The sequence below is a fragment of the Eumetopias jubatus genome, unplaced genomic scaffold (genome assembly GCF_037043125.1).
Source record: "Eumetopias jubatus isolate StellerSeaLion01/CBP00866 unplaced genomic scaffold, mEumJub1_p1.0 scaffold_10, whole genome shotgun sequence".
In the NCBI taxonomy this organism is placed as follows: domain Eukaryota; kingdom Metazoa; phylum Chordata; class Mammalia; order Carnivora; family Otariidae; genus Eumetopias; species Eumetopias jubatus.
In genome coordinates, this window is record NW_028274816.1 from 75,709,914 (window position 1) to 75,737,688 (window position 27,775).

General features: G+C 42.2%; 1 protein-coding gene across 1 annotated transcript; it reads left to right on the plus strand.

The window, feature by feature from the left end:
- The first annotated feature begins 442 nt into the window (after positions 1-442).
- On the plus strand, positions 443-27,775 carry LOC114225331 (myosin-8). The gene is made up of 38 exons (XM_028124947.2): positions 443-652; positions 1,318-1,461; positions 1,547-1,703; positions 3,909-3,936; positions 4,032-4,146; positions 4,453-4,545; positions 4,677-4,740; positions 5,635-5,733; positions 5,824-5,927; positions 6,081-6,219; positions 7,405-7,523; positions 7,612-7,761; positions 8,859-9,029; positions 10,105-10,414; positions 10,525-10,592; positions 12,194-12,281; positions 12,362-12,479; positions 12,842-12,965; positions 13,062-13,198; positions 14,690-14,945; positions 17,350-17,592; positions 17,686-17,862; positions 17,943-18,088; positions 18,170-18,260; positions 18,349-18,738; positions 19,154-19,280; positions 19,629-19,747; positions 19,872-20,068; positions 21,149-21,332; positions 21,416-21,581; positions 21,679-21,803; positions 22,870-23,178; positions 23,868-24,071; positions 25,259-25,384; positions 25,475-25,645; positions 25,819-25,923; positions 26,496-26,591; positions 27,626-27,775. Exons 1-38 carry the CDS (start codon positions 443-445, stop codon positions 27,773-27,775), a joined length of 5,820 nt encoding a protein of 1,939 aa, XP_027980748.1.

Consider the following 27,775-nt stretch of genomic DNA (forward strand, 5'->3'; position numbering starts at 1 on the left):
CAAGACAAACCTTCTCTCCTAACCTAACGATGTGACTATCCTGGTATATGGCAGATGCAGAAGGAAACGTAGGGATTAAAGAAAGACAGCTGCTAGAGAACAATCCACCAGCTGTCGATATTGTTACAGTGTAGAGATTCAAACATGCAAGGGTTCCACTGAAGGCACTCTGGCCCTGAGCATCAAGATATGTATCGCAGAAGGAAATCTGCAAGGTACTCAGAATGAAGCCTCCGGTCACAACCTCATGCCCCCCAGTCCTTTGGCCTGTGTGAGAACACAGGTCAAGGGCAGCCTGGCGGAACAGACAGCCCAAGCAACGGGGGTGCAACACTTCTTTCATGCCACATCCTAGCTCAAAGGTATTAACTTCTGGTTGCTTTTTCTCCCTCTGCCCCAGTTCTTCCCCAAGGCAGAATCCTCTGCTAAATAAACTGCAGCCATGAGTGCGAGTTCGGACGCTGAGATGGCGGTTTTTGGCGAAGCCGCTCCCTTCCTCCGAAAATCGGAAAAGGAGCGGATTGAGGCCCAAAACAAGCCCTTCGATGCTAAAACATCGGTCTTTGTCGCGGAGCCCAAGGCCTCCTACGTGAAGAGCACCATACAGAGCAAGGAAGGAGGGAAAGTAACTGTGAAGACAGAAGGCGGAGCAGTAAGTAAACACACGGGGAGAAAACGCTCCCAGTTGTCTTCTTCAGTCTCCTCATTCAAGGTGAAGCTCTAAGCCTCCTGCCACCACAGACACCCTCCTGGTCCGTTATGGATGCCAGATTTGGACGGCAAAGGAGGTTCCCAGCAGTCACCTCGGGTGCCCCCTTCCCAGCTACCCACAGGACTTCAACACGCTAGAGTCAGCTGCCACCATATCCCTCAACTCCCCACTTTGCATTATAAACCCCCAAACTTGGAGGAAATAGAAGCCAGCCTCTCTGGTCAGGAAACTACTGTTATTTACTTAGCTAAATAATGTATTAGTATCCCCATTACTTCCCCCCAGAAGCTTCTTGTAATGAATGGCCGGGAAAAATAAAAAATTTAACCTATTAAAATAAGAGTTAAAAAGATATAAACTGATAAATACTGGGAACAGGAGAATATGGGAAGAAAAAAAATCTTTAAAAAAAGGTGGTATACTATTTCATCATAGGAGACGGGTTTTCTTAGCATCAGACTCTGAAACAAATACAATTTCATGCCTTGATTTAAAGAATACTGAATAAATGAAAAGTGTCAGTAATTATATTTTATAAGCAAAACAGACAAACCAACCCTATGTCCCACCATCAATACAAAGTGGTCTCTCACTTTACTTGCCAGACTCTAACCGTCAGGGAGGACCAAGTCTTCCCCATGAACCCTCCCAAGTACGACAAGATCGAGGACATGGCCATGATGACCCACCTGCACGAGCCTGGAGTGCTGTACAACCTCAAAGAGCGTTACGCAGCCTGGATGATCTACGTGAGCGCCCTTCAGCATCTCCCAATCCCATCTATCTCTCTGAGTAAAGACAAGATCCTCATGTCACATTTTCTGGTTTTCTCAGACCTACTCGGGCCTCTTCTGTGTCACCGTGAACCCCTACAAGTGGCTGCCGGTGTACAACTCCGAGGTGGTGGCAGCCTACCGAGGCAAGAAGCGCCAGGAGGCCCCGCCCCACATCTTCTCCATCTCCGACAATGCTTATCAGTTCATGCTGACGGGTGAGTGACACAGCTATTTATGTGCAAAAACATGGAAACGGAACCTTTAACAAGCAGCCTCTGTCTGGGCCCTGATTATAATAACACGTTGCAGCCACATGGGGCTTCACTGTGTTCAAGGAACTTCCAGAGCTCCGGTGTCATATATGCTTCCCAGCAGCCATCCCCATTTTAGAGAGAGGAAAGGGAAGCTGGTTGGGCGCAGTGACCTGCCCAAGCTACCCCAGCTAGTAAGCGGAAGCCAGGCGGAAACAATTAGCAGACCTCTGTAAACGCGCCTGCCGATTTCCCATAGGTTTTCATTTCTGATTCAACAGAAGAAAAGTTCAAATCAGTTATTTTAAAATAAGCACATCCACAGCAATCAAGGAAAATAGTTCCCAGCTACAGCTGGAAAGCTTTGTAATTCTTATGTTTATCGTTAAACGACCCAGCGAATACTGCCAGCGTCTGGGGTAGAACACGTGTAAAGAGCGAGCTACCACTTTCGTCCCGGTGATTCTGAAGCATTTTCCTATTAGAATGGAAGAAAATAAAAATACCTCTTCCTCTGAAAATATTTTTGAAATCCTATCAAAGCCTGTTATTCCCCTCTTATCAAAGCATAAACAAACAGCTTTGACATGCATTACAAGCCTAAGTACAGCGTTTAAACCTTTTATTTTCACACACCAAATGCACCGCCTTTGGAAATATTCTGAATTCAGGAGTTTCCTGTTGTTCCATAGGGTTTTGGGAACTGAGAGGGTTTTGTTCTTTTTTCGTTTTTGTTTGTGTTGCTGCACTTGTTTTTAAGTTGTCTGTTAAAGGAGGAGAGAAGAGAAAGAAATAAAATAGGAATCTTCCATTACAAATTGGCCAGCAATTCCACAAGGATTTCATGCCAGTAAACTGTTCTTTGGTGGTCAGCAGAAGCTAGCTACCTTCCAGAAATGATCCAAAGGCTGGCTCGTTTCGGAGGGTTTAATACTCAGCAGCTGCACTTAACTCTGCTTTGTACACCACCACCCCTACGCCAAGGTCTCCACACCCCAAGCTTTGGGGCTGCTCCAAATTCAAGATCACTTATGGCTCCCAAACATGATCTGCATATAAAACCATGCTAAACTGTGGCATTTGACCTGGTACATGTTATTTTATCATCACCAAAAGAGACTAGAACTTTTCTTATCAGTGCTCCCATGAGATGTGATATGATCTTCCATAATTTTTCTGCTATTGGAAAAAAAATCAATTTGAGTATGTTCTAAAATCTGTATCTACTGCTCTGAATAGAACTCTGAAGTTCTCTAAAGTCTATATGCACATCGAAATAACATCCAGATTTGTATCTATTTCTCTGATAGATTTTTAGATTTGAGAATCCACTCAAATAGAACTGGAGATTTAGCATATCAGAAAATTGGTATAAGTACAACATATCAGTCATATAACTAGTGACAATGTCTGTTTTTATTATTTAGAAATGTACATAAAATTAAAAGGAACATAAGACTAAATGAACATATTTACAATTCCAGATCCCTTCCCTATTGAGTGTTACCAGCAGTCAAATTAGTCATATCAAGAGCTGGGAGGAGGCCAGGTAGCAGAAAAATACATAAAGTGGAAGTCAGAAGACCTGAATACCTTTGACCTTATTAACAAGCTCTGTAATTATTATTCGAAAAGTCACCGATTCCTCTCTGGGTCTCAGCTTCTTTACCCGTTAAATAAAAGAGTTGGCCTCGGTAATTTTTCTAAGATCCCTCATGACTTCAAAATTCTAGTAATTCTTACTGAAGTGTTGATAGATGACATTATAGGATGCCTGGGATTTTCCTTAAAATAATCCAGGAAGAATGGGACAGGAGTAGAGAGGATATAAAATTGGCCAAGTGATGATAATTGTTGAAGCTGTATGATGGGGACATGGGGGCTATCTATGTTATTGTCTCTACTTGGTATCTGTTTGAAATTTATCATCACAAAGTCCTTAAAATTAATAAGATACAAAAGGAAACAGATGATAGCTTGCCTCTCATTGTCACAATTTTACTCCAAGAGCCAAGTACTCTTTGGGGACTAATCACAAAACCAAAACCATAAGTGACATCTTGCAAATGTTAAAAGAACAAGCTGTGTTTGATCTAAACTGACTCAATAATCTTTATATTGAATGTTCTTTTTCTTTTTTAACTGCTGGTCTTGATTTCTCTTTCACAGATCGTGAGAACCAGTCCATCTTGATCACGTACGTGATTGTTCCCTTCTCGGGTTTTGATTGTCTTAGACATGACAACATGAGCTGTAGTAGTTCTGATCTTTTCTCTGGTCTCTGTTTGACAGCGGAGAATCTGGTGCCGGGAAGACTGTGAACACCAAGCGTGTCATCCAGTACTTCGCAACAATTGCAGTCACTGGGGAGAAGAAGAAGGAGGAAGCTACCTCTGGCAAAATGCGGGTAGGTCTGGGGACAGACTCAAGACTCTTGGGGCTAGGGGCGCCTGGGTGGCTCAGTCATTAAGCGGCTGCCTTCGGCTCAGGTCATAATCCCAGGGTCCTGGGATTGAGCCCCGCATCGGGCTCCCTGCTCAGCGAGGAGCCTGCTTCTCCCTCTCCCTCTGCCTTCCTCTCTGCCTACTCGTGCTCTCTCTGTATCTCTCTGCCAAATAAATAAATAAAATCTTTAAAAAAAAAAAAAAAAAGACTCTCGGGGCTCTCAGGAATTCTGGAGCCCCAGAGGTGAGGACCGCTCTTGCCTTTGCAGGGGACCCTTGAAGATCAAATCATCAGCGCCAACCCCCTACTGGAGGCCTTTGGCAATGCCAAGACTGTGAGGAATGACAACTCCTCTCGCTTTGTAAGTCTCCTGGTCACAGAGGGGTCTTCTCAGTCCTTCCATGCTAGAGAAAGCACATCTGAATTATCATTTCAATTGCATCCTTCTGTGTGCTTCAACTTTTCAATACTAAATAATCTTCTCTTTTCAAGGGTAAATTCATTCGAATCCACTTTGGTACCACAGGGAAGCTAGCTTCTGCAGATATTGAAACATGTGAGTAACAGGACCACCAAAAATCAAAAGACAGATGAGTGATTTCATGTGCAGGTTATTCAGGAACACTTGGCGTGCGCTGAGCCTGCTGCCAGTGTTGCCCATGAGCCAATGCCAGACTTAACCATAAATCCACTGTGTGCTCCATCAACGTCAAGGCAGACTGGCAGTTCTGGAGCACATTCTGAAATTCCTGCCACAGAAGCAACTTTGGTATTTTTTCCAGGACAAACCACTTGGGCTACTTTGGGTTCCTATGAGTTACCTATAGGTTTACAATATTTCTCTGTGATTTGCTCTTCATCTGAGCTCTGGTAGGTGTTTCTAAGTAACCACTCACCACAAAGTCTCAGATGACGTGAGGAAGGAGGAGATATTACAGATCAATAATAATACAGAGGTCACAGGTTCCCCCATATTAAAAGCTTTTTTTTTTTACTAGAGCAGATAGGTTTCAGTCTCTACTCTTAGATAGTGAGAAAATTAGGCAGTTACCACATGTATTTGGAATTCTTATATCCAGCACCAAAAGGATCAATATATCAGGTAGAAATCTCAGTGGAGTCTAATGTAATGATCCCAGTCTCAGCAAACACACTGAGGTTCATTTAATATTTCAGCAGCATTGGGGTGTCGGGGTGGCTCAGTTGGTTGAACATCCAACTCTTGATTTTGGCTCAGGTCATGATCTCAGGGTCGTGAGGTCGAGCCCCATGACAGGCTCTGCACTGAGTGCGAAGCCTGCTTAAGATTCTCTCTCTCCCTCTCCTTCTGCCCCTCCCCCCACCTCACTCCCTACCCTCCCTCCCTCCCTCTCCCCCATCTGAAGTGTGTGTGTGTGTATTTCAGCACCACTGATTTTTTTTCTAATTTAATATCTATTTCTATTTCCAGATCTTCTAGAAAAGTCCAGAGTTACTTTCCAGCTGAAGGCAGAAAGAAGCTACCATATTTTTTACCAGATCACTTCCAGTAAGAAGCCAGATCTGATTGGTAAGGAAGAACTTAAATTTATAGATGAACGTTAATATTTTTATTAACAATTTCTAATGTAAATGTATACCCTGAATTATATGTACCCAGAAATGCTCCTGATCACCACCAACCCATATGACTATGCCTTCATCAGTCAAGGGGAAATCACGGTCCCCAGCATTGATGACCAAGAAGAACTGATGGCCACAGATGTAAGTCACATACACACACACACTGTAAAAAAAATTCCATTATGTGCAGGAACAGCCCACTGTAGGTGTGGTTACCCTAGGACACAGTATAAATTCTCCAAAATAAGTTAGTCTCTTCTGCCCTAATCTTTGTTCTGTCATTTCTCCTGGAAGAGTGCCATTGACATCCTGGGCTTCACTCCTGAAGAGAAAGTCTCCATCTACAAGCTCACGGGGGCTGTGATGCATTATGGGAACATGAAGTTCAAGCAGAAGCAGCGGGAGGAGCAGGCCGAGCCAGATGGCACCGAAGGTACCAGATGAACCTCCTTCTGGGTCTGAATTAAAGAATATGGCAGGAAAAAAAAAAAAAGCCTATTCTAAACTCACGTCTCCATCACAGCTGAACTTCTGAAGAGCATATACATATCTACACACACCGCACACTTTCCTCACCCCCTTTCCTTCCCTGTGTGTCCATATCTCCGTCATTTCTAAGCAGCCTAAATAAGTTAAAACAAACCCTAATAGGCGCTTATAAAGACATATCTAAAAAAGCACAATCGGGGCCAGATCGTGAGAGAGAAAAAGAGATGGCACAGTGCTCCTGCTCTGCCGTGGAATGGTGGCTGTGTACGTGAGCCAACTTGGCATGTGAGCCTACTTCAGCACTAGCCAGGTGAACTAGCAGCTGGCGAGACAGGAGCTGCCCACCACAAAGCTGGGGGTGAAGGGCATCCCTAGACATCTGTGCACATGAGTGCGTTGTCTATATATAAACCTGCAGGCACTCTAGGCAGTGAGATAAAAAAAGAACTGAGAAAGAAAAGTCATGTATTCCGTGTGCGGAACATAAAGGACCTACCAAGGAAGCTAAAGTTGTCGGCTCCTTGAAGCCTTTCTGACCCCCACCCCCCAGCTTGACACATTCTCTCGCTCCTCTAAACTTTTCAGCAGCTACAGTGGTACCTGACCTGTGGCATTTACATTACAGTCCTTGGCACAATTTCAGAAAGAGACTCCGAGGGGGCACAGAGTGAAATTTAATACCTACTTTTCAGACAACGAAACTGAACAAGTGGGTTTATATTGGGAGGAGCAAAACTGAAATAAGGATCCAAATATTGGGACTTCTCTCTCTCCCTAATAGCAATTATTAAGATGTATTTATCTTTTCCCTCCAACCACACCTAATGTGTCTGCCTTAAGAGCAGGCACCATGGCCTTTGCCTTACATAAAAGTATTGCCATAAACACTGGACACATGTTAACTGTTGAATTTCTCAAAAGCTACTTGCAATAAATCCCCAAAGAGCAGTGTAACTATTTATTAGCAAGTATGAGCTCTAATGTACGGGGACCCTCATCTGACCTTCTATAGAATTACTTAAAGCTTTTTATTTAAATAACAAAGAGAATGGATTGGAGAAAAATAGAAAAATTAGGTAAAAGGGGATATCCACCATTAAACAACATTTCTCGAATTGTGACTCTGCAGTTGCTGACAAGGCGGCCTATCTCCAGAGTCTGAACTCTGCTGACCTGCTCAAAGCCCTCTGCTACCCCAGGGTCAAGGTCGGCAATGAGTATGTCACCAAAGGCCAGACTGTGCAGCAGGTGAGTGCATGACCTCAATGAATAACACCCGTCCCAGGCCTTCACAGCGTCTTCAGTAGCATCAACAATCACTACTCTGTCCACGAAGGTGTACAACGCGGTGGGCGCTCTGGCCAAGGCCGTCTACGAGAAGATGTTCCTGTGGATGGTCACCCGCATCAACCAGCAGCTGGACACCAAGCAGCCCAGACAGTACTTCATCGGGGTCTTGGACATCGCCGGCTTTGAGATCTTTGACGTGAGTTGTCTTCATATTAACAAAAAGTGAGAGAAAAACAATGTGGGTTCTGATATACGAGCCATTCCTGTACATTTACAGTGTCCACATTGCTTCCTCCAACACTGCACCCAGAACAGAAGTTACCTCCCCCATATCTAGGCAATACCATAAGTGTGATGATAACCATAACTGCCATTTGTGGAGTGAGGGTATTTCTGGCACTCCACTAAGCACTTCAAAATGTTACCTCATTTAATCTTCAGAACAACCCATGAAAGGGTAACGAATATTACTATTAATTACATGTGGAGAAACAGAGATGCAGGAAAATGAAAACCCTTGCTAAAGATCCCACAGCCATTTAAGGCAAAGCCAGGACAAGAACCCAGATGTGTAGATGGAGCATCTCCCACGGAGGAGAAAGCACACAGGTCATGGTCTCTCCTGTTCCAAGTTCATCTGACACATACTATTTCACCTCTGGGGTATCAGCTGCATCATGTGTAAAATGCAGGTGTAAATTATTACAAAGACTCTTTCACATCATCAATTACTACACCACATCAGGTCCCTACTTTCACAGACCTGGCAAAGGGAATTTGCCAGATGTTTGATATGAAGACGAGACAAACTTGCCTATTATTCCACTTTGTACATCAAATAAAAAGGTCTTAGGAGAAGCTTTCCTTATGTGACAGCCAAGAGTGAAAATGTGAACTTTATCCTGAATTGGAGAGTGGGGTGGTAAAAAAAGTGAAACTTTCCAATAAATTACTTTCATCCTTAAATCCAAACCATAATTCATGGGGACCATGGCTGTACTTTTCATGTATGCTTTTGCTATGCAATCTTAGAGCTGGGAAGGGGTAGATCCTACCAGAAGTCTTGCTGTATAATTGATACCTGTGCTTTTAAATAATGCCCAGAATTCATAATAAAGGCTCATGTCAAAAAAAAAAATGGATCGTTTTTTTTTCCTTGGGACTTCTGAAAGAACAATTAGTTTAAATTTTATTTCATTACTGTAGTCCACATTTTCTCAATAAAAGAATGTTTCAGTAACGAATTTTACTGCTAAAAAATCCATTTAATGTTGAAAATTTTGTTTTCTGCAGTTCAACAGCCTGGAACAGCTGTGCATCAACTTCACCAACGAGAAGCTGCAACAGTTCTTCAACCACCACATGTTCGTGCTGGAGCAGGAGGAGTACAAGAAGGAGGGCATCGAGTGGACCTTCATCGACTTCGGGATGGACCTGGCTGCCTGCATCGAGCTCATCGAGAAGGTCTGTTTGACTTTCTTATTTGTTTTGTTAAGTAGGCTCCATGCCCAGCATGCAGCCCAACTCGGGCCTTAAACTTACAATCCTGAGACCAAAACCTGAGCTCAAATCAAGAGTTGGACACTTAACCAACTAAGCCACCCCGGCACCCCAGTCTGTTTGACTTCTAAAGCAAGGCAGACTGCAAGGGTAACTTTTCCAAGTGTCTGAAGCAATTCTAGAAAGTATAACTGTGACATTAGATATCAGAACAAACAGAAATACTTATTCTGGTATCAGAACAAACAGAATTACTGTTTAAAACTTCCTCTTTTCAACTTCTACATAAGAAGGATCAGAGTGTTTAGTTTCATTCTGTTCTAGCCAGTTTTGTTCTAACAGCGACTCAAATCTGATTTTAAGGCAGCACTGAAAACTCAATTGAGACGATCTGCTCCACCAGCAGAACTACCTCACTAGTTCTGAATCTATCTCCATTACAATCCAAGACGTCAGCAACATAAATAAGTCTTTTTTCTAGATAAAAATTAGTACACATGTAACCCAGCTAGGACCTCTATGAAAGATAATCCGTTTGGAAGTCAAGAAGTCTAATTGCTTACGCTTTTCCATAATCCAACGTTAAGGAGATCAAATACAGAAAATGTCTTAAATAAGGTTTGGATTATGTATACTATTAAACTACTGCATATAACGTAAACATCACTCTTAAGTCAGTAAATCCTTTTCATAAAAAAAAATAGTGACAGTAGATTAATTTAATAAATAGGCAAAAAGTGTGATAATACAGAACACTTTAACAAACTGCCCACACATGTTGTGCTGACTGACATTTGAAGTTTGTATTCCGCTATTCTTTTAACTGAAAGTGTTGCTGTGGACTGGATATGACAAGGAATGGTGGGAAAGTCACTCCAGTGATAACAAAAGGATTTCTTTGTGAGCTATGACCCTGGTTTATTTTATATACCTATTTACTTGGCAGTTCTGATCATTCAATCAAATACAGATAGAGCCACCATGTTTGCATCTTTTGGGAAACATAGGTTGACACTAATGTCCGCCTTTCTGAATTCAGCCACTGGGCATCTTCTCTATCCTGGAAGAGGAGTGCATGTTCCCCAAGGCCACAGACACCTCCTTCAAGAACAAGCTATATGACCAACACCTGGGCAAGTCGGCCAACTTCCAGAAGCCCAAGGTTGTCAAAGGCAAGGCCGAGGCCCATTTCTCTCTGGTCCACTACGCCGGCACCGTGGACTACAACATTGGTGGCTGGCTGGACAAGAACAAGGACCCCCTGAACGACACTGTGGTTGGGCTGTATCAGAAGTCTGCAATGAAGACTCTGGCCAGTCTCTTTTCCACCTACGCTAGTGCTGAAGCAGGTACTTTCTGTGCCCTTAATCTAAATCAAGCCCATTCCCACAAAATGTTCAGATAACATTCCAGCCTCTAGGATTCTGCTCTAATTGATGGGTTTTTCTTTCTACCTCAGATAGTGGCGCAAAGAAAGGTGCTAAGAAGAAGGGTTCTTCATTCCAGACTGTGTCAGCCCTTTTCAGGGTAAAGTACAAATTTCACCCAAAAACTCTATTCAGTTTCTATGAATTATCATAATTACAGGGTTTAGAATAAATTAGGAGAGAACAGAATGTTCAAATATTCACTCTTATCATGGTAGAACCAAGCAACACTTCTCTTACAGGGTGAGATGCTCTACACATTATTCTTCATTATGATCATCTGATGTGTTCAGGAACGCCAAAATATCATTAGAAACTTTCTTATTATGTAATCAGGCTGATTTTTAAAGAAACATATCTGAACTTCAAAGCTGTCCCTAAGGAAAGCTGTTATCTTTATTCTACCAATGTTGCCCTTTGAGAATGCTCCTGAGTTCCTCTTTAAAGACATACTCTTTAGCACATCCTTCCCTCAATACACATCTTTGTCCTCTGAGGAGGATTTAATTTTTTGTAATAGCTGAAAATCATCTAAAATCAAGCCTAGTGATTTACATGGATGATTAAGCTAGAAAATATCTAAGATTAAAATAACAAATAATTTTACTACAAATCATGTGATTTTGTTAGGTAGCTTAACAACTGACTCTTCCAAAGGGAAGTGTGTGAAATGTCTAGACTCATGGTTGCTTTGTCAGAACCTGTATGGCTAAGTCTCATTCCTTTTAAAGGATATAACCCGTGACTGAAACAGGAAAACTGGCCTGTTCTTTTTCTTTCTCACTACCAATTTGCATTATCTCACCAAGTAGGCTCCTGCTTCATCAACTTATCCTTGTACATGTCTTCAAGATTAGAAGCCCACAGTAAATTTTGTTTCCTAATAGTTAACTGAGATATGAAAGAAAGACAAAAAAGCAACTCTGCCTTCCCCAAGACTATACCTAAGAAATATTGAGAAATATTTACATGTGAGTTTTCTACAGTTGAGTAAAACAACATCATCGGTCATAAGCAACTACTCTATTTCTGGAATAACGCCCCCCAGATGCTTCAGGCTGTGGATCATTCCCAGGCACCCAAGATCCACCCACACAAGATTATGTAGCCGCATGATTTTAGACTTTTCCAAAAAAAAAAAAAAAGGAAACAGTACAAACAAGAAGTCACGGGTCCCAGGGATAATAATAACCTCAAGGAAGGAACAGCAAAGGTGGGACAAGGGCCAACCTAGGTTCCCAGTGTAAACTACAACTGTGAAAATTACTAGCACTGAGACAGATGGAAGAGGCTTTAGAGGTAATCTCAACTCTTTTCAGATTAAGGCCCAGAGAGACGAATGGGATTTTACAGAGTCAAGCAGCTCATTAGCGGCAGAATGAGACCACAGTCTTTTGTCTTCTAATTCCCAGCTGAGAACAATTCCTGTGCATTAAGGCTACGGGATCTGCAGTTTGTTCATAGAATAGTTCCTAGGTGTTATAAATGAATACCTTGGAGAGCTGCATTTCTTCCCAGCACTTTGGCCTTGTGGTTATCTGGCAGGCTAGAACTCTGGAGACCTTAAAAATACAGAGCAACTGAAGCCTCGGAGGCTTATACCTGACAGTTAAAGGAGTGCCTAGGTTCACTCCAAATAATTACAAAAAAGCAATCTGAGATAAAACTTTCTCATCAAGTCCCTTCTGTCTGGCTTTCTAGGAAAATCTAAATAAACTGATGACCAACCTTAGGAGCACTCACCCCCACTTTGTACGGTGTATCATCCCCAATGAAACCAAGACTCCAGGTAAGACCCTTCTGATGCCCAAACAAGCTCCAGGGTGTCTGCTTTAGGCCATGAAATAAGGCATGTATTCTTCCTCTCAGGGGCCATGGAGCATGAACTTGTCCTGCACCAGCTGCGGTGTAACGGTGTGCTGGAAGGGATCCGCATCTGCAGGAAGGGGTTCCCAAGCAGGATCCTTTATGGGGATTTTAAACAAAGGCCAGTCTCTCTTTGTTGTATTTCACTGAATACTGTGAACATTTTATCATCTTAATTGTTGTCCTCTGTTCATCGCATTTCATGTGCCCTGTTGAGTAAATACTGTAAAATTAAGAAGTCAAATCATATAGTCTTGCGGTAGTAGGACTGGGTAACAGTTCGAAGAAGTGGTATTTCTTACAAATAGGAAAGACACATGCATTAGACTACAGAAAAATCACACTGTTTTACTATCTGAACTTAAAGCACAGCTTTAAGCTGGGTTTTCTACTTTTACTTTTTCTCTCAGATTTTTGGGGTCATTTGGTTTCCCCATATAATCATACCACCTTAATCATTCTTTTCTTTGTTTGACTGAACAGATACAAAGTTTTAAATGCAAGTGCTATTCCAGAAGGACAGTTCATCGACAGCAAGAAGGCTTCTGAGAAACTTCTTGCCTCTATTGATATTGATCACACCCAGTATAAATTTGGACATACCAAGGTATAGCTGTCATCTATTCCTACCTGATCCATACCCTTCTGCCGTTTCTGTGTCTCCTGTACCACAGGGAAGACTCGGGATTCTCCTTTTTTCCAGGTTTTCTTCAAAGCTGGCCTTCTGGGTCTTCTGGAAGAAATGAGAGATGAAAAGTTGGCCCAGATTATAACAAGAACTCAAGCCGTCTGCAGGGGATTCCTAATGAGGGTTGAATATCAGAAGATGTTGCAAAGGAGGTAACAACAGTGCAGATTATCCGAATTGTAAGGTCCCTTTGGGACTATCACTCAGCCTTTCTCATTTATTAACTTTCATTTTGTGGCTAATACATGCTTCTCGTGCAGTTCAGAACTCACTCCTACAACATATCCGCCTTTGCTTAACCCCTCATACTTGCACACTCCCTCCAATTTCTCCCTGTCCATCCCCCTCACATAGAGCTGCCAGAATAATTTGCAATAAGCACAGTTTTCATCATGCTGTAGCTCGGTCTGTGGCTCCCCCTGGCCTCCCATGACAAATCCATGTTGCCTTGCGTAGCTGTCAAGGCTCTCTGTATTCCCCAGTACATCTGTCATTCCCAACCACACAGCCTTTTCCAGCCAGCCTAAACAATTTGCTTATCTCCTGTTTTCATATTTGCCCCAGGCCTACCCCCTCATCCTAATTTACCTATTTACCAATTCAGAACTTGCACTTTTCCTTTCTCCAATGAGCCTCACCCAGCTCTATCTACCCAGCTCTGATGCACTCCCTGCCCCCCACCCCCGCGACACACACACACACACACACACACACACACACACACACACACATTTTGCATTCATTTTGCTCCTCTGTGCTTATTTGGATTTGTATTATAAGTGTTCCCAAATCCCTCTCATGTGTCTACATTATGGTTTGTGTCATGGTATTTGCCTTCTCAGAGTCATGGTTCTTGTAATTTGGACTTATACAGAAACAGAATTTACATTTTAATAAGCTTGAAGAGGCATACGGCAAACCTTGCTAGTCTAGTGCTACAGTTTGCAGAAGGAGCATCTTTTATTACTATTTAAAAATTGTACTTAGATAAAACAAATTTGGGTGCTCAATGCATGCTAAATCACCTGTAGATATTAACAGTCTAATTAAGCAAGTAAGAATGAGGCATTTGAAATAATCTGAGGAAAGCCAGTACATTATCTGAAAAAGCTAACAAAAGTTTACGAGTGGGTAATTCAGTGTTAATCAAAATAAGACGAAACGCTTCGAGAAAGATGTGCTAAATCCTAAATTCCACCAGTGGGGCAAATCAGAAAGCACCCAATGTCATCTCACAGCTCACTCTGTAGGCCAACGGCCCACGGCACAACCACTTACAAATGCCACGTCCACTCCCAAATCACCAATACTGTAATATCTCAAATGATCTTATATTGGTATGTGTTTCTCATACGTGCAAATTATTCCCACTCTAAGGTCTGCTCCTTTGCTAGTGTGGTAAGGGTCTTGAGAACACAAAATTACTCAATATGAGCAGTACACATTAGCAAAGTGGTTACACTGAGCACTACTGTGAGTGTGTCTGTGTCTCTATAAAGCCTGCATTTAACATATACAAAATCTGATAATCATTTATACCTGGGGGATCATCACAAGGGGAACTTGTGTGTAAAATAAAAACCACCAACAATAACACTGCCCCTAATGAATCGATCTACACTGATATTTTTACGTCATTTCAGAGAAGCCCTTTTCTGCATCCAGTACAATGTACGTGCGTTCATGAACGTCAAGCACTGGCCCTGGATGAAACTCTTCTTCAAGATCAAGCCTCTCCTCAAGAGCGCGGAGACTGAGAAGGAAATGGCTACCATGAAGGAAGAGTTTCAGAAAACCAAAGATGAGCTTGCTAAGTCAGAGGCAAAAAGGAAGGAACTGGAGGAAAAAATGGTCACTCTCTTAAAAGAGAAAAATGACCTGCAGCTCCAGGTTCAATCTGTGAGTATTCTGTACTCTGAATGCAACATGTTACTGAAGCGTTTCTAGAAGGCATACATACTTCAGATTTACAAAGAGCCTTGTCTTGAAAAAGAAAAATCTCAAGTTACTTTTTTTAGTATTTCACTTATCTTTCCGTAGTCCTATGAGGAAGACACACACAATGACTTCTGAATTACAAATGGAAAAGGGAGGACTGAAGAACATATTCAATAATATCACAAATCTAGCAGCCATGAAGGAAGCAGTTTAAAGGCGATGCCCCAGATCGCAGCCAGATATCTTACCCATTTGCCTTGCATGCTTCATCCCAGCCTTACAAGGATCATCCTGTTCTCTGAATGCAAGTCTGAGATTGTATTGAAATTAAAGAAAGACCATTATTCTTTTTTAATTCAATTAGCCAACATATAGTATTTCATTAGTTTCAGAGGTAGAGGTCAGTGATTCATCAGTTGCATATAACACCCAGTGCTCATCACATCAGGTGCCCTCCTTAATGCCCGTCACCCAGTTACCCCAACCCTCCACTCCTCTACCCTCCAGCAACCCTGAGTGTTTCCTATAGTTAAGAGTCTCTCATGGTTTGTCTCCCTCTCTGATTTCTTCCCGTTCAGTTTTCCCTCCCTTCCCCTATCATCCTCTGCGCTGTTTTTTATATTCCACATATGAGTGAAACCATATGATAACTGTCTTTCTCTGATTGACTTATTTCGCTCAGCATAATCTCCTCCAGTCCCATCCATGTTGATGTAAAAGTTGGGTATTCATCTTTACTGATGGCTGAGTAATATTCCATTGTATATATGGACCACATCTTCTTTATCCATCTGTTGAAGGACATCTAGGCTCTTTCTACAGTTTGGCTAGTGTAGACATTGCTGCTATAAAAATCGAGGTGCAGGTGCCCCTTATTCTTATTTCTCTCCATCCTTACCACTGAGATTTAGCTCAATAAATCTGTTTGCAGTTATGTGAACTGAGCAACCAGAGTGTAAGGTAGAGCCCAGTTCCCTCTGTGATTCTTCCTTTGACAGACATCCTGAGTTCTTAAGGCTTCTGTTTACTAGCTCGGGAAGAATGGGGGATAGTCTGGACCAGTGCTCTGGCCAAGCATAATCTCCCATTTCCATGATCCAAAAGCCCACCAGTGTCATGAAGAAACCTGTGAAAGGGATAGTTTTCCTAAAATCTTTCAGCTATTTTCAACTTTCCCTTCTGATACCTTCGCTTATGTGAGGGTTACATTTTCCCAAAACACACAACCAACAACCACTTCAACCTAGCGTCCCTTCACAGTTCTTATCAGTGAGTAAACACTGACTGAATACATCACTATTAAAAATAAAAGCAAAGGAACCCTGAGAAGTCCCCATTATCATCCATTTAAGCATTTAAAAAACATAACCAAAGAACAAAACAAACACTGACAGAGACGTTAAAGAAATTCCCCAGGCCAGAGTAATCTAATAAGGCTGAGCTGATTTTTATTTGAGTTCTTCAGTCACTCATAAAAACTGTATGGAGCTATGTAATGCCTCAAAATTACACATTCTTGTGTATTCTAAAATTCATGTTGAGACTAATAGGTGATCCTTAAAATGCAACTGAAAACTGTCGACATTTACAGCACTACTATGGACTATCAGGAAGGTTGTGAGTGTGTAACAAATGGTGCATGGAAATGTATTCACAGGCATAAAATTATTTAAGTTCTTTTTCTTTTCCTTTTTAAATTCAGTCTAACAACTAGTTAGACTGAAGTGAACAGGGAATGATCAAAACCAAATCTAACCAATCTAAGTCAGAATCTTTGGGGACGCCTGGGTGGCTCAGTCAGTTAGGTGTCTGCCTTCGGCTCAGGTCATGATCCCAGGGTCCTGGGATCAAGTCCCGTGTCAGGCTCCCTGCTCAGTGGGGAGCCTGCTTCTCCCTCTGCCTGCCACTCCCCCTGCTTGTGCTCTCTCTCTGACAAATAAGATCTTTTAAAAAAATCTTTGAATATCACAGCTGAAATGTTCCTAGTGATCATTTATTCCCACCCCCTCAACTACATATGAGAAAACTGAGGACAAAGGAATAAAGTAAATTTGCCTACATTCATCCATATGGAGACAATACTGAGACAAGACCTCAGGCTTCCTGTGGCCTATCAGTCTTCTAGACACCACTTTATAGCCAACTGATTCAATCCAATCATTTTTCAGATTAATTTGCTTCTAAGTCTATAGTCTCGCTTTTAATTAGATCCATTTCTCCAGGCCACATAATAATGTTCAATTAAGTTTAATTTATATTCATACTGAAAAAGTCACCAGAAGTCAGCAAACACTACTATTTTGTGCAAAGAACAAGTTCAAAATCGTAACAAGCTCTCTAAAGACCTTAACGAATCTCTCCACAGGAAGCTGACGCCTTGGCTGATGCAGAGGAAAGGTGTGAGCAACTGATTAAAAACAAAATCCAGCTGGAGGCCAAGATCAAGGAGGTGACCGAGAGAGCAGAGGATGAGGAGGAGATCAACTCCGAGCTGACGGCCAAGAAGAGGAAACTGGAGGACGAGTGTTCAGAGCTCAAGAAAGACATTGACGACCTTGAGCTGACCCTGGCCAAGGTTGAAAAGGAGAAGCATGCCACAGAGAACAAGGTAGGAATCATATTCTGTTCTACCATATAGAGGTTCTGCCACCCTACTAAGATGCTTTAGCACAGCTATCATTTCTCTTTTTAATTTTTCAAGGTGAAAAACCTCACGGAAGAGATGGCAGGCCTGGATGAAACCATCGCAAAGCTGACCAAGGAGAAGAAGGCCCTCCAAGAGGCCCACCAGCAGACCCTGGATGATCTGCAGGCAGAAGAGGACAAAGTCAACACCCTGACCAAAGCTAAAACGAAGCTGGAGCAGCAAGTGGATGACGTAAGTGTGTTTTTGATATCCATTTGAAGGATTTTTTTAAACACACTTTCAATGTTTAACCTATTTTCCTTTCTCCTTAGCTTGAAGGGTCTCTAGAGCAAGAAAAGAAACTTCGAATGGATCTAGAAAGAACAAAGAGGAAACTGGAGGGTGACCTAAAATTGGCCCAAGAATCCACAATGGATGTAGAAAATGATAAGCAGCAACTTGATGAGAAACTCAAAAAGTAGGAACTCCAGAAAAAAATTCCACGTGATATCATCTTTCAATTCATGAGTATTAATATGTCTTGTTCTTCTGTCTACAGGAAAGAATTTGAAATCAGCAATCTGCTAAGCAAGATTGAAGATGAGCAGGCAGTAGAAATTCAACTACAGAAGAAGATCAAAGAGCTGCAGGTGAACCATCTCACCTTCATTTTTTTTCTGTACCCCGAAAACCCTGAGACTGAGATGAGATTGAGAGATGTTGATGTGTGACTCCCAGGCCCGCATCGAGGAGCTGGAGGAGGAAATCGAGGCAGAGCGGGCCTCCCGGGCCAAAGCAGAGAAGCAGCGCTCTGATCTCTCCCGGGACCTGGAGGAGATCAGCGAGCGCCTGGAAGAAGCCGGCGGGGCCACTTCTGCCCAGATCGAGATGAACAAGAAGCGCGAGGTTGAGTTCCAGAAACTTCGTCGGGACCTGGAGGAGGCCACCCTACAGCACGAAGCCACAGCGGCCGCACTCCGGAAGAAGCACACAGACAGCATGGCCGAGCTCGGGGAGCAGATAGACAACCTGCAGAGGGTCAAGCAGAAGCTGGAGAAGGAGAAGAGTGAGATGAAGATGGAGATCGATGACCTCGCCAGTAATGCAGAGACCATTTCCAAAGCAAAGGTACCCAATACCAACTCTAAATGATGGTCATTAAGAACCTGACAGAACACTCATTGTTCTGTCACTAAACACTGTTTGCTGGCAGTTTATAGCACTAATCTAATATTTCCTATTATAATATATTCCATTCTACTTCATTTTTGTTAGTGCTTGCTTATGACCTATTAAGACTGTTTCAAAATCTACTTTAAGCAAGTGTCAGTATCACTGGAAAAAATGAACGGGCTCCAACAATGGCCATGTCAGGGACATCCCTCGCTCACCATACTTGAATCTTAGCCTGTCCCATCAAGTTGGTGCCATAGCTTTCTACTCACACTTGAATTTATTCACTCTAAAAATACTTGAAGACTCAAGTTTTAACTTTTTTTTACTGCGTTCAGTGTCTCATCTTTCACTGCCATATGTCCTATAGGGGAACCTTGAAAAGATGTGTCGCACTCTAGAAGATCAGGTGAGTGAACTTAAGACCAAAGAAGAGGAGCAGCAGCGGCTGATCAATGACCTGACGGCTCAGAGAGCACGTCTGCAGACAGAGGCAGGTGAGGACCTTTCTCTGGGCCCTGAAACTACATACTAGGCAAAAGTGATTCCAGAGGTTCTGGAGAAACAGCACTATTCCCTCCCATCTTAGAGGGGAATAAACAAACTGGTAGACTCTGCTGAGCGGGTCAGAAAGAATGCAAAGCAAGAACTGGCAGAATAGTTTACTTGTTACACTTCTGTGGCATTTCTGCTTTTTACCTCCAGTTCTAACCAGTTCTATACTCATGTCTAGAAGCAAATAAAATATATTTAATATATATGTATATAGTTATATACACATATATATGAAAGCTTAAGCTTACTTCTATGCCATTAACCAACTCATTTACTTCTATTATTCCTAGGTGAATATTCCCGACAATTAGATGAGAAAGATGCTTTAGTCTCTCAGCTTTCAAGAAGCAAACAAGCATCTACGCAGCAGATCGAGGAGCTGAAACGTCAGCTGGAGGAGGAAACTAAAGTGAGTTTTACCAAAGATCTTGGCTGAGTAAATCCAAGCATGTCCAGTTACGTTCTACTCTGGGTATGTAAATTATGTGTCACTGAATAAATGAATTTAAGTCACTGAACTAGTCCTTCTGCAGGCCAAGAACGCCCTGGCCCACGCCCTGCAGTCCTCCCGCCACGACTGTGACCTGCTGCGGGAACAGTATGAGGAGGAGCAGGAATCCAAGGCTGAGCTGCAGAGGGTGCTGTCCAAGGCCAACAGCGAGGTGGCCCAGTGGAGGACCAAATACGAGACGGACGCCATCCAGCGCACGGAGGAGCTGGAGGAGGCCAAGTACGGGCTGTGAACAATGGGGGAGGAAGAGGACATGGTTTCCTAGGTGCACAACTCAGCAACTCCCAGAAACACTATGATGATGATATCGATGATGGTAACATAATAGTAATAGGAGACACTAAATTTACTGAGCACACGCTATGTGTCAAGTACTATATATACACATTAGCTCATTTAGTTTTCACAGCAATGTCATGTTTTATCCCTATGTTACAGATGAGGAAACAGGCTGTGAGAGGTTAACCAACAAACCCAGGGACACATGATTGATAGATAATACAGCTAGGATTAGAATCAGATATTCTGATTCCAGAGCCCACATTCTTAAGTACTGCAGTAGGAAGATACAGCTCTTCAAACTCATGTTGGAGGCCACCAAACTGTACATAATGTCCAGGGTTGGTCTAAATAAAATAAAGCCTTAGCCTGTGTATAGACCAAAGAGGACCTTCAAGTAGATCCTCTTGGGCTTCAGAGCGAAAGGCTTTTCTGTACCATAAGGATGTAGAGTTGGCACACAATGGGGAATGAAGAATGTAGGTGATTCAGAAGGAAAAAAGAAAACCCGCCTTGCTTAAACTGTCCTGATTTATCCATCGATTTCTTTCTCTGGTGAGAACTCCAAATATATATGAAAAGCAACTATTTTTCTTTAGGGAAAAAGTACATAAAATGAAATAGAAAGTCTGAAAAAGCAAATGAATATGCTCAGTACATTTTTGCCCAATATCTAGTTAGCCTCAAATCCTTTTTGGAATGAGATGAGATATATAAATCAATCAATAAAATTGTCCGGGATAATCATTTTCTGCAACTCAATCAAAAATCCTGAAAACCCCGAATTATTTATATAGTAAGACACATACAATGGAGCACTAACAGCAGCCTCTAAGAACTGAATCCAGGTGCTCACCACTTTGGACCTTTTCATGCAGGACGGACGGAGAAAGCAGCTCTGGCTGCCACAGTTTGGATAACCATATCTTATCTGCCATTATAGAAGCAGAACTGTCAAAGGACGTTATAGCTTGCCCCTGTTCCAGACCACTCTCCTTAACCGCCTGGCTAACGTTTCAGGAAGAAGCTGGCCCAGCATCTGCAAGAAGCCGAGGAGCACATAGAAGCCGTGAACGCCAAATGCGCTTCCCTTGAGAAGACAAAGCAGCGGCTCCAGAATGAGGTGGAGGACCTCATGCTGGATGTGGAGAGAACCAACGCGGCCTGTGCCGCCCTGGACAAGAAGCAGAGGAACTTCGACAAGGTGGCCCGGCCTGCTTAAACTTCATCAACATTTACTGGGTCACCCTTTCTCCTTGCAGTGGCTGACAATTTGCTGCTTTTCAGGTCCTGGCAGAGTGGAAACAGAAGTATGAGGAAACTCAGGCTGAACTTGAGGCCTCCCAGAAGGAGGCCCGCGCACTCAGCACTGAGCTGTTCAAGGTCAAGAATGCCTATGAGGAATCCCTGGATCAAGTGGAAAGCCTAAAGCGGGAGAACAAGAACTTGCAGCGTGAGTGCTCTTGAACTTCCGTACCTCCAACAGCCCTGGCAAGCCCCTTCCATGTTGCATGAGTCTGACCACCCCTCCCTTATCTGTTCACCCACAGAGGAGATTTCTGACCTCACTGAGCAGATTGCTGAGGGAGGGAAGCAAATCCATGAATTGGAGAAAATAAAGAAGCAAGTGGAACAAGAGAAATGTGACGTTCAGGGTGCCTTAGAGGAAGCAGAGGTACATATTATTATGTTGTTTGGAAAATCAAAGACATGGGTGAAGACACTCAAAGTAGGCGATGGATCCATTATTACAGAGCTTGTGGGAATATGAACTTGTACAGCCTTTATGAAGGACAATTTGGCAATGGTTATCAAAAGCCTTAAAAATGTAATACTATGACCCATCAATTCTATAAGAATCTACCTCAAGAAAATTATCTCGGGGTGCCCGGGTGGCTCAGTTGGTTAAGCGACTGCCTTCGGCTCAGGTCATGATCCTGGAGTCCCGCGATCGAGTCCCGCGTCGGGCTCCCTGTCTGCTTCTCCCTCTGACCCTCTTCCCTCTCGTGCTCTCTATCTCTCATTCTCTCTCTCTCAAATAAATAAATTTTTTAAAAAATTATCTCAAATGGAAGTAAATCTTTAAGCACAAAGATGTCCAATCCAAGAACAAGATGAAGCTAAGTATGGAAAATTCATATGCTGCAATTATATATGACCATTAAATATAATTAATATGGGGAAATATTTATGGTAGACAATAATTTTAAAGCAAACACAACTATATATACTATAATTTCATCATGGAAAAATATATATATAAGTAGGAAAAAGTCTAGAAAAAATGTACCACATTTAAATGGTCATCTTTGGATGGGGTGCACAATAGGAGGTTTTTCTTTGTTTCTATATATTACCCCATGCTCTACACTGTATATTTTGTAATCAGAAAAATGTTTTTAAATTGAGAATTTCTACAAACACAAACATTTTAATGTATAAAACAGACTGAAAGTTCATGCTTACTACATGAGTTGAACTATAAGTTTTGTTAGTACTCATGAATAATACTTACATAGCACTTCATACTTTATAAAGCACCTTTATTACAGAGCTGCCCTATATAATCTATGACTGAATAAACAAGAAAAAAAATGATTTACCTAACAGGCTCCTGGAACTGTTGTATTATACTTTGTAAAATCAGACAAACTGATGTTAGTAAGAATTTGGCTCACAAGGGAATACACTCCAAATATTCAAGTTATTTTCCATTATTAATTGATCACTGTTTTGTTAAGGCATCTCTTGAACATGAAGAGGGAAAGATCCTGCGCATCCAGCTGGAGTTGAACCAAGTCAAGTCTGAAGTCGACAGGAAAATTGCTGAAAAGGATGAGGAAATTGACCAGCTAAAGAGAAACCACATCAGAGTGGTGGAGTCGATGCAGAGCACCCTGGATGCTGAGATCAGGAGCAGGAATGATGCTCTCAGAGTCAAGAAGAAGATGGAGGGAGACCTCAATGAGATGGAAATCCAGCTGAACCACGCCAACCGCTTGGCTGCAGAGAGTTTGAGGAACTACAGGAACACCCAAGGCATCTTGAAGGTAAACGGGTCCACATAAACAGCTAAGTCAGGGAAGTGACCTGTCCTCCATTCAGCAAAACATCTTCGTGTTAAACAATCCAGTTTTTTCATTTAACAAATTATACAGCTCACGGTATGGAGACAGCTAAATTAAATATGCATAGAATATATTTTTACAGAAATGCTATATAAAAGAACAAACAGAAACCCAGAGATAAGCTCTGATACGAGAGAAAGTACAAGACTTTGGTACCAATAAGCCTGAGGCTGAGCATTAGTTGTGTCACTTACTGGCTGCCTGATTTTAGGCAAATGATTTAACCTCTCAGAACCTCTGCTGCTGCTTCTACAAAATAAGAATGAAACTACCCACTTCACAGGGTTCCTGTGAGAATCAAATGAGATAACAGATGTCAGGTACTAGGGAGAGCATATGGAAAATGCTCTGTAAGTGACATTAGTTAGTTACTCGCACATGAAAAAAATAACCAGTTAATGGCATAAATAGAATGAGACTCTGTCTTCTGATCATTCTCGCTCACCTAAGCTGGTGACATCACCATTTTCACACTCATTCAAATGACAGGTCTGTCACTTCCTGCTCCTGGCACCAGTACATTCTTCCAGTTCACCTCCCGGGATGTTCACATCCTCTTCAGAGTGTCTAAGGTTTTGTGTTGTGTTGTTTTGTTTTGTTTTCCTTAACAGGACACCCAGCTACACCTGGATGACGCTCTCCGGGACCAGGAGGACCTGAAGGAGCAGCTGGCCATGGTGGAGCGCAGAGCCAACCTGCTGCAGGCTGAGATCGAGGAGCTGAGGGCCACTCTGGAGCAGACGGAGAGGAGCAGGAAAATCGCAGAACAGGAGCTCCTGGACGCCAGTGAGAGGGTCCAGCTCCTGCACACCCAGGTAAGACCCCCCCCATCAGACAAATGCTGGTGTACTGTTAAGTGATGGATGAGAATTATAATATGGAAATACTCCATTTTTATAAATATGTGTATATAAAAAAAGGATGGGGGATATGCTCTAAAATATTAACTGCAGTTATCTTGGAAAGATGGGATTGTAGGCAGTTTTTTGGTGTGTGTTCCTATACGTCTTTTTTAACATTTTCTACCCAAAAAAGGAGAGAGTTTTATTTAAAGATAAGGTCTGACTCTTTAGGTTTTGAAAACCATGATACAGAATAAACTTGAATAAAGATGATTTGTTAACTCCAGAATCCAAAAATGTGCCACGTAGTATTTCTCATCAGGAGTCCTTCTGCATTTAGCATTGTGTTTACCGTCCGTGAGTCTTGCAGGATACTGCTAATTTGCCTGGACATTAAATGCAGTAACACCAGGTAGTCATTTTAACAAGCAAAAATACCTACCTCCAAAGGTTTCCAAATACCCGTTGAGGCAGTGTTGATTCCCTTTGAGAAGCACTGGGTTAAAATTTTAATAAAATGTTGGGCGCCTGGGTGGCTCAGTTGGTTAAGCCACTGCCTTCGGCTCAGGTCATGATCCTGGAGTCCCAGGATCGAGTCCCACATCGGGCTCCCTGCTGAGCGGGGAGTCTGCTTCTCCCTCTGACCCCCTTCCCTCTCGTGCTCTCTGTCTCTCATTCTCTCTCTCTCAAATAAATAAATAAAATCTGTAAAAAAAAAAAAAAAATTTTAATAAAATGTTTTCCTAAAACTAATTCAGTATTCCCCCAGGGAGCAAACCATGAAAGTTAACAGAGAATAGATCCTTTCTAACTGAAAAACTCCCAATGCCAGGCACTCACAAAAAGAATCAATTATTTTCTATTATTTCCAACCTTTTAAGGATAGAATACTAGTAATGTCTAATTGAAATATAATTGAAAGAGCAATTAATTAATAGAGGCATTCTCAAATCTCAAAAATCCTTATGCATAAATTAGACACAGTGGGGGGGGGCTGTTCCAACCTTTCAAATGATTAATATTTTGCACTGGACAAATATTTAAAGTTGAGTAAACTGTTGCCTTCAGGTCCCCTGCACAAGCCAACAAGTAAGACATCTGTAAAATCCCACGTTGGCAAATATCAAGTCTTATAAATTTCCACTGACGACTTTTAACAGAACACCAGCCTGATCAACACCAAGAAGAAATTGGAAAATGATGTTTCACAACTCCAGAGTGAAGTGGAAGAAGTCATTCAAGAATCACGCAATGCAGAAGAGAAGGCCAAGAAGGCCGTCACTGATGTGAGCAAGCTAAGCATTGGTTTTTCTGATACACGTGTGTTACCTGCCATTACTAGGTTTCCTTATTATCTTGGTGTGTTTACTAAATAGGCGGCCATGATGGCCGAGGAGCTGAAGAAGGAGCAGGACACCAGCGCCCACCTGGAGCGCATGAAGAAGAACATGGAGCAGACGGTGAAGGACCTGCAGCATCGTCTGGACGAGGCTGAGCAGCTGGCCCTGAAGGGCGGGAAGAAGCAGATCCAGAAACTGGAGGCCAGGGTGGGTCTCTCAATCTCTCTGAATCTGGGAAGGGGAAAAGGGCACTCCCTCTATCTACATATTGATGCCCATCTTTGTCCTGAGGCTGAGGCCATCGCCCAATATCTTCAGCAGGTCCTGAGCTAATTAATATCCCCCAAGACTGGCTGTGTACATATCTTTCTTGGTTGTAGGTACGTGAGCTTGAAGGAGAGGTTGAAAGTGAGCAGAAACGTAATGCTGAGACTGTTAAAGGTTTGCGGAAACATGAGAGAAGAGTAAAGGAACTCACCTACCAGGTAAAGGGAATAACTTTCTAGAATATCCAGACTTCCTGCCCAAAGGGAAACTGACAATCTGGTAACTGTTTATGTGGTGCTCACAAACAGATCCACCTGAACTCGATATATAAATATAAGGGGCAAATGATAAAATTGCTTATCTCAGACCCTTTCCTAAGCTGGGAAAGGCATGGAGGTCTTCAGAAAATAGCATACCAGAGAAAAGGATACAGGTGTTAAAGCCAGATAAACTGGGTATTAGTCTTAATTTGGCCCTCTTAATTTTTGAACGTGGGTAGGTTACTTAACACTCTAAACCTTAGTTTCATTCCCTATAAAACAGAGTAGGAGCATGTACTCTCCAGAGTAGGGAGGTGAGAATCAGAGATGATGTACAGGATTCCCTAAGACAGAACCTGCACAGAGTGAACATTTAGCAAGAAGGCTACTGTTAATACCATGGAAGAAGGCTCAGGGTTGACCAAGTTTACCCCAGACCCACCTGCCATCATATCAAAGTGGTTTGTTTTACCACTTGTAGGAGGCTCATTTCATTGTACTGAATACAAACTGTTTTTTCAAACCCCCAGACGGAGGAAGACCGCAAGAATGTTCTCAGGCTGCAGGACTTGGTAGATAAATTACAGGCGAAGGTGAAACTATACAAGAGACAAGCTGAGGAGGCTGTGAGTATCTTTAAGCCCTTGAGGGAGGAAGAAAACTTCTTTTGGGGTAGAAAGTATATTACGAGAATGTGTCAACGAGAAAAAAAGCAAAGTAAGAATATACCACTCATATTTTTTAATTGTTTTGTTTTTTTAATTTAAATTCAATTAATATACCACTCATATTTTAAGAGAGATATTATAAATGTGAATTTACCTCCAAATCCTGATTACAGAATCAGACTTTAAGAGGAGATATTTTTATTATTAAGCATTTTGTAAGGGTTGGGGAAAAAAAACAGTAACCTACCTTGAGAGCTGCAAAGACTATACTATCACAACTGTAGTCCATGATAAATAATCCTCTCCCTCTAGGAAGACACAAAATCAAGTGTTCTCAAGAGCCAAACATAAATCGTTTACCCCAGCTGACTCCTTCACATACTACCAGTATCATCAGGGGCTCATCTCTCCACATGTACTGTGGCAAATAAGGACATGCTGGAAGATTCTCCAGCCTCACTTTTCCTGATTGTTCCCCATTCTTCCAGACACAATGTGGTAGGTCGGAAGTAGACAGTAAGTTAGGAGAAGGAAGGGAAGAGCTCAAATGGTAATAAGTAAAACCAACAGATGCATGCTTCTTCTCAGACCCACTTTTTCCCTTTCTCTGTATACCAGAGTCAAAATATGTGACAAAACTTGTTAAGTGAGGTTGTCTCAAAGTTGAAATCTGACCTTGTATTTACTTACTAAACTCTGTCAGGGTACATGGCTCTCTTCCTTCTTTCTACCCAGTCCATGCATCACAAATGGATTTCATGTACACATGGGTTTGACACACTAAGGTTGTCCTTCCACTTCAAAAGTTCTTTTTTCATTCTTTAGAGTGAAAAAAATACACAACTGAAGTTACACGTTCTGTCCAGATTTGAAGTCAGACATGGCAAACACCATAAGAAGGACGTATCTGAGTTGAGGAAATAATCCTGTTTGGTGACAAGCGCAGTGAGAACCACAAAGTCTAATTCTCACAATTTTATCTTTCCTCTTAGGAGGAACAATCCAACACTAATCTTGCTAAATTCCGCAAGCTCCAGCATGAGCTAGAGGAGGCCGAGGAACGGGCTGACATTGCCGAGTCCCAGGTCAACAAGCTGCGGGCGAAGAGCCGGGAGATTCACACAAAAATCAGCGCAGAGTGA